The sequence below is a fragment of the Chiloscyllium plagiosum genome, chromosome 21 (genome assembly GCF_004010195.1).
Source record: "Chiloscyllium plagiosum isolate BGI_BamShark_2017 chromosome 21, ASM401019v2, whole genome shotgun sequence".
Taxonomy (NCBI): Eukaryota; Metazoa; Chordata; class Chondrichthyes; order Orectolobiformes; family Hemiscylliidae; genus Chiloscyllium; species Chiloscyllium plagiosum.
Genome location: NC_057730.1, coordinates 49811839 through 49822403, shown reverse-complemented (window position 1 = coordinate 49822403; position 10565 = coordinate 49811839). Strand labels below are relative to the sequence as shown.

The 10565-nt window shown below is 36.8% G+C and overlaps 2 protein-coding genes across 4 annotated transcripts in view; both read left to right on the top strand.

Moving 5' to 3' along the window:
- emp2 (epithelial membrane protein 2) overlaps nucleotides 1-10516 on the top strand; it is a 45526-nt gene extending 35010 nt beyond the window's left edge. Inside the window, exons 3-5 of the mRNA XM_043712019.1 lie at nucleotides 2701-2797; nucleotides 4572-4712; nucleotides 6466-10516. Coding sequence (XP_043567954.1) covers nucleotides 2701-2797; nucleotides 4572-4712; nucleotides 6466-6638 — 411 coding nt within the window. The 3' untranslated portion in view covers nucleotides 6639-10516. The remainder of the gene's footprint in view (nucleotides 1-2700; nucleotides 2798-4571; nucleotides 4713-6465) is intronic.
- The window catches only part of nubp1 (nucleotide binding protein 1 (MinD homolog, E. coli)), a 165791-nt gene that overhangs the window by 110396 nt on the left and 44830 nt on the right, over nucleotides 1-10565 (top strand). The gene's annotated exons all lie outside the window — the stretch shown is intronic.

The window sequence follows — 10565 nt, the reverse complement described above, 5'->3', positions numbered from 1 at the left end:
TGGTGGTGAAGGAGGCCCACGACCTCCATGTCCTTGGCAGAGTGGGAGGGGGAGTTGAAATGTTGGGCCACAGGGCGGTGTGGTTGATTGGTGTGGGTGTCCCGGAGATGTTCCCTAAAGCGCTCTGCTAGGAGACGTCCAGTCTCCCCAGTGTAGAGGAGACCGCATCGGGAGCAACGGATACAATAAATGATATTAGTGGATGTTCAGGTAAAACTTTGATGGATGTGGAAGGCTCCTTTAAGGCCATTCAAATTATAAGCCTTGTTCATGCATAATAAGTGTTTTTCAGTGTTGCTGTGATATGAGCTGTTTGATCATTAGCCATTCCATGGTCACTAATCTCCATGTGTTTTTATTCACTGTTAATTCTACCATGTTGTACTGTCTCATAGTGGGAGCAGTCACTGAAGGTTGTGGTCTTCCTTCGAGATGAACATGGGTCTTAGCCAATTCTAAGGTAGCATGAGTAGATCAAGGAAGCAAGTGGCTATGGTCGAAGTGGCCCTTAGAATGGTGGTAATGAACGAGTAAGCTGTGCCTTTTAGAGGTGTTAAGATATTTAATGGTCTAATGTCAGTGATATAATTGTGGTTACAAGAACAGGTCACCGACTTGGAATTCTGTGCAAAGAACTCTCCTGCTGACTCCCCAATGTCTGTCCACCATATCAGGGACACAATCAGGATTATGGTGGAATACTCCCCCAATTGCCTGGATGGATGTAGCTCCAAAAACGCTTAAGAAGCTTGATACTATCCAGATCACAGCAGCCTGTTTGATTGGCACCACATTCACCAACCATCATTCATTTCCTCCACCACTGACCCATGGTACACACTGCTGGTACAATGTACAAAATGCACAGTAGCAACTAATCAAGGCTCTTTCCAGAGTGAGCCCCATTATCCAGAAGGATAAGGGTAGTAGGTGCATAGGAACACCAGAGCCTGCAAGTTTCCTTCCAAGCCACTCCCCATCCTGACTTGGGTCCCTCCCGAACAGCATTATTGATGGACCTACGCCCCAAGGATTACTGTAGTTCAAGAAGGCAGTTCACTGTCGCCTTCATAAGGGAAATTAGGGATTGATGGTCAGTGTTTGACCTATGATACCCACATCCTGTGAATGAAGACAAAAATATTTGCTCAAGTTTACACAATTGGATGTTTGACTGAACTCATTCTATTTATCAAACTTGTTCTTGTTGTTAATTATGGATACAGCAAGTATTGATAAAACATTTTAAGGGACATTTTTTAATGAAACATGGGCCCCTGGTGAAGAAAAGAAACTTTGCTTTCCTATCTTTTAAAAACAAAGGAAATATTAGACAATATTCAAAGTGACCCTTGCTTAAAAGGAGATGAATAAATATTTGAAATGGCAGGATATAGAGATAAGATAGAACGGATAATCATGAGTGACCTGCAGGGATTGAGGTAACTCAGTGATGTTTGGCCAAATTTCATGCTGTTCAATTCTTGGAATCTTGATTAGAAATTTAATGCTAATTTCCTATAAATAGGAATAATTTGTATTACAGAATAAAATATACAAAGCTGCCTTTAATCTGCAGGTTATGTGATATAATTCAACATGGGACTCTGCAGTAAATAGTGATGAGTTCTTTAGACTGGATTGAGGTGTAAATGGTGCTCCCCAAGGAGCAATATTACAAACTTTTGCTCTTTTTGAGTTATGTATGCCATGGGCTTGAGTACAAAGGACTAAACATAAAAGATTGTAGATGATCTAGAATATCAAAACTGCAATAATAAATAGAGAACATAGACATTATTCTTAAAACTGAGACAGACAAACAGCAAATAAAATGTACTGATTAAATGTAAAGTGAAACATTTTGTTAGTAAGTACAAATGGAAGGTCATGTGAAGTAAATGGTACATTTGTAAATAGTGCAGAAAATGAGCCCCAGGCGCATGTGCACAACCTTGAAGGTTATAGGACAAGTCTAGAAAACTGCTTGTGTTTATTTCACAAAAGCATTTTGGCTTTAGAAATGGTGATGCAGAGTGGCAAAGCAAGTACATTGCGTGGTAAAACATCACCAAACATTTCAGCTTTAGCTGAATTAAAGTTTGAATGGTGCCCAGAACGGAACATGTTAGGAGGGAGAGCAAGGCCTTGGAAAGGATGTAAAGGAGTTTTCCCAGAATCCTTCAGGTAGTTCTCCTTGGCATAAGAAATTTAATGGATGATTAAGGATTTTGAACAAGTAAGTGAAGACAATCTCCTTCCAGTTTGTTTTTTTTAAAAAAAAAGAGGGGATGGGGTTTTAGTAATCAAAGGATGTGGTTTTAAAGTCCTTGGTAAATGAACCAATGGTGAGAAGAGGAAATATTCCTTAATGTGTTGCGATCGAGAATGTACTGTCTGAAAGGTTGCTGAAAATACACTCCGTTGTACTATCCAGAGAATTGAATAATTATTTGAAGGAAATAATAAAAATTTACAGGGGTGTGATGAAGCAGGGACATACTGGGTCAAATGGTCTTTGGCTTGTGTCAGTATCATTCAATGATTCTAGATTTGTGTTTTTTAAAAAAAATACTTGTGGAGGTATTTCTGAAAGAAATTATTTTATTTTGTAATGAGTAACTTGCATTTTTGGTGTTTCAGCTTCAAAAAGCAGGCAGTATAATTTATTTAATTTTCCAAAATATATTTTGTTTTTAGGCCTGGTGGCGAAATGATTTACTCAGCACCGATATATGGATGACCTGCTTTTCGAATGGTTCTCATTGTGTGAGCGAACTTGTTGAGAAATATGGAGGTAAATATTTGCATGAATTGGTTGCCTTAGATTCACACTTAATTCAAAAGGTTTGTTTCCCTTCACCACCACCCACCTATGTGTAAATGTTTGGGTATGTTTTTACTGGGGTTCATTGCATTCTGGTACTTTGTTCAAATTGATAGAAGCCTAGGACAAAAATGAAACTTTGGGTTCCGCAGATGTTTAATAAAATTATATGACCCTGTATGTTTAAGGAGCCAGAAATATATAATCAGACTCTGTTGCTATGATAATGATAAAGAATGCATCTCTACTTTGGAACCAGGTCAAACCCAAAATGTCCAATGATCACAAACAGCAAAATGAAAAACTCCGTCCCTTTTTTCTCAGTAATATAACCTACAGACACTCCATCCAGGTGAAGCATCATTCCAACCTCATTTTTCAAAGATTTTCTACACAGTAATTCTGCCTTCTCCAAGAGGCACTCGGACCGGCCAACTTGCTGACTTTTCTTTACTGAAGAATTGCTAGGGATTTATTTTCCTGTGTCTTTTCTGCCAAAACACCTCAAGACTTCTTTCCAGTTCTGGTGGCTTGGAGTCTGTCAAGAACTAAATTGCCCTTCTGTAACTAAGGATAATATCTTGTGATCACTTCCTGCTTGTGCCCCCCCCCCCCACCACCACCACTACCACTGTGTCCTTACTTTTTTTTCCATTTGTAAAAGCGCAAGTTGGCAGTGGGCTGCAATCATTTCACTAAGTAGGAAGAAAGTATCGAACTAGTCAAATTTGAAGTAAATGAGGGATTCAGCGGCACTTGAGCTGAGGCAGGGGCAGAGTTGGAGGTGGTCTTCTTGATGATTGGAGTGCAGTCGGGAGTTTGTCTCAGGATCAAATACAATTCCCAAAGTCTGCTACACCCACGTGTAATTAAAGTTTTATACAGCAAACCTTTTATTAACTGGCACCTGTGGGAGCAGGAGTGTGCTAGTTGATCAACTGTTCCAGATTTTCAAGGAGGTACACAAACCCATAGTAAACCCCGACTAAATGACATAAACATCACTGAAAAGAAAATCTATGCAAAAACATCAACACATCTCCTAAAATCAATGTTAATATCACACACTAAGTAATCAAAGCATAATGCAGAGGATATACACACTGTTATACTTTATATAAAATATAAACACTTGAAAATCATAGCAGATCGCAGTGTTTAAGGTATACAATTTTTGCCAGTTTGTCAAGAGAGCTATTTGATCAGGTACCAGTTAAAACAAAGTTTGCTGTATCATTAATAATATTACTATTAATCTGGGAACTTTGATTCCAAAGGAGAGTTCAATGGGTTTTTGATTTCAGTAGGGAGAGGTCTGATCTATCTATCTTCCCAAAGGGGTCAGATAACCATTTGAAGTAAAAACAACAATTTTCAAAATGATTTTCCTGTGGCTTGAACTAAATGGCTCAACTCAACGTTTCAACCCCAGGATGATGCACAGGTTGGATTCTCAGCTAAGGCTGGGGATGAATGGAAAATGTAATAAAAATATTCACTTTTATTCGCAATAACTGTTGCAATTGTTTTGTTAACTGTGCAGAGGTTTTGGTGTTATGTGGATTTTTGTTCTCATTGTTTAATCAACAAATTAGCAACCACTCCAAAACATTATTAAAATTGCCAAACATTGGAAAAATAATGTTTTAGAGCAGAACATGTTAAAAAAAACAACATTAAATTTGTTTTTGCAGTCCTCCTAATTAGGCAAAAGTTAATCTTCATCTTTTGTTTTATTATGCAGACTGCATCAAGGCAATACAGGCGACCATGTGTCTGTCAGTGATCTTTTGCTGCATTTCCTTCATTGTGTTTGTTGTTCAACTGTTCCGACTACAGAAGGGACAGAGGTTTTACATTGCTGGAACCCTGCAACTGCTTTCTAGTAAGTCTGTGGAATATAAAACAAACAAAGTACTTTTATTGGGGAAAAAAAACTCTTAAAATCCGTCTAGTTCAGCTTTCACCATGACTCAAGGTGCAAAATTACCATAAATATGTCTGATCTTGTGTCTTGTTCTCCTCAACTTCTCTCTGGCATGGTGGAAAATGCCCTCTTGCTCTGTTCTCTAATGTTTATGTGCAACCTTGTATGATTCCACTCCTGCCTGTCTGACTGCAGTCATGTTACTCCTGGATTTTGTTATCTTACAAATTCACTTCCAGTGCTCCAAGGGTATGTAGCCCATCAGTGACATAATTTGGGTCAGCTTACAGATGCATGCTGAAAAAATTGCCCTTACTGATTCTTCCAATGGTTTTCCTGATAACCCCCTCAAATGGCTGGCTGAATGATTTCCCATCATTCAATCTCATGATGCATTATTTCCTCTAGTTGGCTACCAGTAAGATTTTAAGATGTTAGTTTTGACTTGAATGATAACCTTGATCTTTTGTACCTGAGATGTGCAAACCTTAACTCGCATTTGAGTCCGATGTCATATGCAATCCAAGATGAAGTCTGCTTTTTTTTTTTAGGCGTTAATATTCTTTGCCTCTTGTGCTAATACTAACATTAACACACCACCCTTTTCTTTCCTCTGGATTTCTGCAACGTGCTCCTTTTTTGATTTGTTTGAAACTCAACCACTGCATTCATCATTGACCTATACAGGCTCCTGACTATTAAAAGATTAACTTTTAAAATCCACATCATCCTTTTCACATTCCTTCATTTTACAATTATAACATGCATTCTGTGTCTCTGGCCACAGCCTTTGTCTTCTGAATTGGGCCATCTGTTTGTTGCACTGTCACTCTCTGTGACATTTTCAGTCGTCATAGTGCCATTATCCGTCACCCCCTCCTTTAAACCGCTGTCTCTCTTGCATGCTTTCTGTGTACTTTTTAAATGCCTACATAAAATCTCTTGGACTGATAGAGTCAGAGTCCTACAACAGGGAAACAGAGCCTTTGGACCAATTCGTCCATGTTGACCATGTTCCCAAACTAAACTAGTCCCACCTGCCTGCACTTGGCCCATTTCCCTCTAAACTGTCCCTATTCATGTACCTGTCTAAATGTCTTTTAAATGTTGTAACTGTACCTGCACCTACTGCTTTGCTCCTTTGTCTACTTTGGTTGTAAATTGCTTTTTGGTTAATATTATGATTGTAGTGCACCCTGGTATTTGCCTGTTTGGGTTAGGGATCTCGTCCTGCAGTGCCAAAATAACAGCAATAAAAGTGGACCCTGAGATCACTTGCTGATATAAAGTTCAGGAACAAAGTGTTAAACTTCACATTTGGAGTATGTAAACAACTGAAATCCTTGTGAATTATGCAAAGGGGAAGGAATGGTCTCATGGTGTTATTGCTAGACTATTAATCCAGAGACCCATGTAATGTTTGGGCAGATGGTGGAGTTTGCATTCAATCAAAATCTGGAATTAAGAGTCTAATCACCATGAAGCTACTATTGATTGTAAAGAAAAATGTGGTTTGCTCATGCCCTTTCGGGAAGGAACTGCTGGCTACATATGACTCCACACCAACAGCAGTAGGTAATTAGGGACCACACCCACATCCTATGAATGAATAAAAAGTATATATGATACAAGTTACTTAGGTTTTTTGAAAGTGTAGAGTTCTGTATCTCAGAATGACTTGTATTAATTTTTTTAATTTTTGCTTTCGCAGGTCTCTGTGTAATGATTGCAGCCTCCATCTATACAAACCAGCAAGAAAACTTCCATACTTACTTTACCCCAAATTCAGGAAATTACGGATACTCTTACATTCTAGCTTGGATTGCTTTTGCGTTCACTCTGATCAGCGGTGTGATGTATATTGTTTTACGGAAACGTAAATAAGAGGTTTTCCTTGTTCTAAATCCTCCTGTGTACATCACTACAGAAATGACTTCTGGATGATAGCATCAGTCCCTTGCAAACAAAGCCCATCTGTACAGTGACTGTCAGATTAAGGAAACCCCAAATAATAGTTAATTCCACACTTTCGAACCCTTATTAATTGCAAATTCTCAACCTGTTTGCCATAGTATTTACAAAAATCAAAATCCACATTTGTCAACAAGTTACAGCTGCAAGTTTTCTTTTGTCAGTGATGAGCAGTTTTTGCATTATTATCCTATGTTCATTCATCTTGTTTGTTCATGTTCATAGAGCAGCTGGTTTAAGCACTTCAGTCTCCACAAACTAGCTAGTTTAGTTTTTAAACTGGTGATTTTTTTTTTTAAAAAACCCTGTCTCGAATTAAGCCTTTCCCAAAGTTGGTCTGTTTTTAATCTATGATCCCATTTAGTTCTCAAAAATGTGACATTTTTCACGCATAAATTCTTTAAAATGACATGTTACAAAATGAATTAAGTTATCCTGAAAAGTGTCGCCAAGACGGAATATGATCCTTTTCAGAGGTACGTTATTGCTTTTTTATAAACCCAAGAACTGTACCATATGGTATCCACTGGGACAGTGTATTTTCTTCAATGTTGCATTAAATGTGTAAAAACGTAGCAGTTTTGTAAAAAAACAAATTCAAAAGAAACATCTGATACTTTTTTGTACAGTTAGTGAATTATGTGGATTTGGTTCCTTTTTTAAAAAAAAATTCAAACAAAAATAATTTTGAAAACTACAATGTTTAAAGAAGGTGCCACTTTTAAAAAATTGAATGAATGTTTGTTCGTTCATAGAAGCTCATAAACAGTACAGTGCCAAACCTACATATGTCAAGAGCAGCATATTTACCATCTCATCAAACTGGATCTAATAATATGTGCCTCCATTAGATACTGACATTGTTGTTTAAAAAACAATACACTGCATATAATACGATTCAAATATGATCTAATTTTTGGATTAGACTAAATTATTCAGATTTTAATTATTTTCTTTCACCCAAGAATCAAAAGTTAAACTGTTATCCTCCAAGAACTATTCAATTTGCCTTTTTGCTCTTGAATCTGGACAATATTTAAAATCTAAAACAAATGCCTCGGAGTCTACAATGTTGAAAACCAAATAAAATTGATGTCTGGGTCTGTTTGTACTTTTTTATTCATTAATATAATACAAGCCATCTGCTGCAGTGTAAATTGCTGGAAACAGGCATTTGCTATTCTGAGTACTATTTCATTCTAAAACAGAACAATTGATTTAAAAAGTTGTCTTCAGATCAAACTTTTGGTTTTGATATAAGTAGGTGCCTTTTTTTTTGTTGCCAATAAGCATGATTGGAACTCTTTGTAACCCTGCCCTTCTGCAATTCATGGCACCAGACTAATTAAGAAAATTTTCATGTTTCTGATGTGCAGATGTGGTTGATAATCTGAGCGTCTCCTGCTCTTTGAGCTTGACATGAAACTTTTTAAAGTTTTATTTTTATGTATTAACCTACTGAAAAATGTCTCCAGCCTCACATGATTCTGTTATGGATTTTCTGTCACTGAAATAAACTTTTGCATTCTACACTTCACTTCACTTCAGTAATCAGACTACTTCAAAGCCATGGACTCCTATGGCACAGTGATAGTATCCCTAGCTCTATCCCAGAAGATCCAGGTTCAAATCTGACCTGCCTAGAGGTGCCAAAATGTATGGAGCAGGTTCATTGAAAGTAACTACTGCAAGGCCATCAATGCAAATGAAGTACTTAAACGGAACTAAACTCTGTCATCATGCCTGTCTTCGGATGCTGCCTGAATTGCTGTGCTCTTCCAGCACCACTGATCCAGCATCATGACTTTTCCCCTATTTTAAAGCTAAAAGATATTTCCAGAAACTAAATGATATGCCCTTGACATGAGAAAATTCTGTCTTCACGTTTATGGGAAACAGAAGATACTGCTGTTAAGGAATACTCAAATTCAGCATTTGTGAGTTTGTCAAGTTGGTGTTATTTGTTTTTGTACCCTGACTATCAGAAGAACATTAGATTACAAAGATTCTTAAATCTAAATGATAGAACGAGGTTCACCATTTGAGTGCTTGCAAGATGTTGACCTCTTATCCCTGTTCCTGTTTGCTAATTGGAGAGCAAGCATCAATGTAATCGAAAATAACAATTGCACTGAAACTTAGCAATCAACCTCCTGACAAAGGAGTGTTTCATCTTTCTCAAAAAAAAAATTCCTAGCCCAGAAGTGTTTTTTACTTCCAGGTAACAAGTTTTAAATTTTAAAAAACAAACCCTAATAGCACATGTGTAGGAAATGCCACTACAGGTTCCACATTAAGAACTGTGCCTCCCATTGCAGTGCTGTAGAATGGGGTTGGAACATATGCTAGTGGCTTCTAGTGGCAGCAGGATGGTACTGTCAAATGGCTTGTTAATGTTAAGTTTTTTTTTCCCCTTTTTCTTCTTAAATCCTAGTGCCTAGTGAAATATGGTTTTGTATTGTTTTGCAAGTGTAGCTCTATTGATACTACAGCAAGCAACTTTCTTTCATTATGAAATGTTGGGGTTACATCTTTTTCAGTGGTCTATGGATACAAGGAAATAGGTAAATTGTTTACTGTTGTACAGTTACATAAGGTTTGGGAGGGTATCGCAGGCTTTCATAAATGAGGATCAAATGTTAAGTCCCATCTTGTGAGTGGATCCCAATCCATGAGCAATGAAATAAAAGAAGTGTTAACTTGCTAATCATTTGTTATTTAAAGAAATGTATACATCTCCAAACAGAATTTGCAAGTTCTACTTGTACAAGATCTTTATCCAGACACTGTAGCTTCAGAGCTTAATATCCAAAAATGATAATATGCCCACTGGTTGCGAAGTTAGCATTTTCTCTAATATAGTATCTTGAGGTATTGTTTTTATAACCAATATGTATTTATTGCATGCAAACTCATTGTTAATGATTTTACTCTAATAGTATTGTACACAGTTAAACAAATTATAAAACTCAAATGCCCAGTAGAAATTTTCATTTCAAAATATTCATTTGATACATTGTGTATAATAAATATAGTTTATCTAATACGTTGACATATAGGCTGTTGTCCTTTTCCTGCCTAAATTATCAGCCACAGATGGGGATCAAAACTTTTGAGATTAGAGAACGTTATTCTAAATAGATTTGTGCATATTCAGTCATGTTGGATTGTAAGGAACACAATGCGTGTATTTTGAGTTTTAGTATTTGGCCATTACTCAAGTCAAATTAATTGCTGCCATTTAGTGACAACATGAGTTATTGTTCATATGTTCGTCACACATTTGAATCTCTCTCCACAAATAATTTAACAGTGGGTTTATGATTTGAAATCCGAACTAATTTCTGAAAATGATAGGCATATTTGTTTATTTCTACTGTAACAAAGATTCCAATATGAAGACCAGCTGAAATATAGACTTCCAGTGCAACTGTCCTTAAGTAAATCTATAGTTATCCAGGATCCTACTGTATGCTACAGAAATCTAAATTCCTATTCAAAACTGTTTGGGGATTTCTTCTTTTGGATGAAATCTGCAGTATTGCTTAGTATTTAGTCCTTTCAAAGACATTTAGAAAATATTGTAAACTCTTCCCCAATTATGTACACGTTTTATTGAAAGCTAAGCCCCTTACCACTACTTGGACTCTTTCTCCTGGTAATTTTTTTTTGTTTTGATCTCATGATTCAACATCTTTTTAATAAAGGCTGTGTTTGTAATGAAAGCTAAAATAAGAAATGGTTATTAATTCTGTATTTTGTATGTAATAAAGTATCCACCTAGTAAATCACTGACAGGATTGTGTTGTATGGAAGCATCTGATTAGGCAATGTACAGTG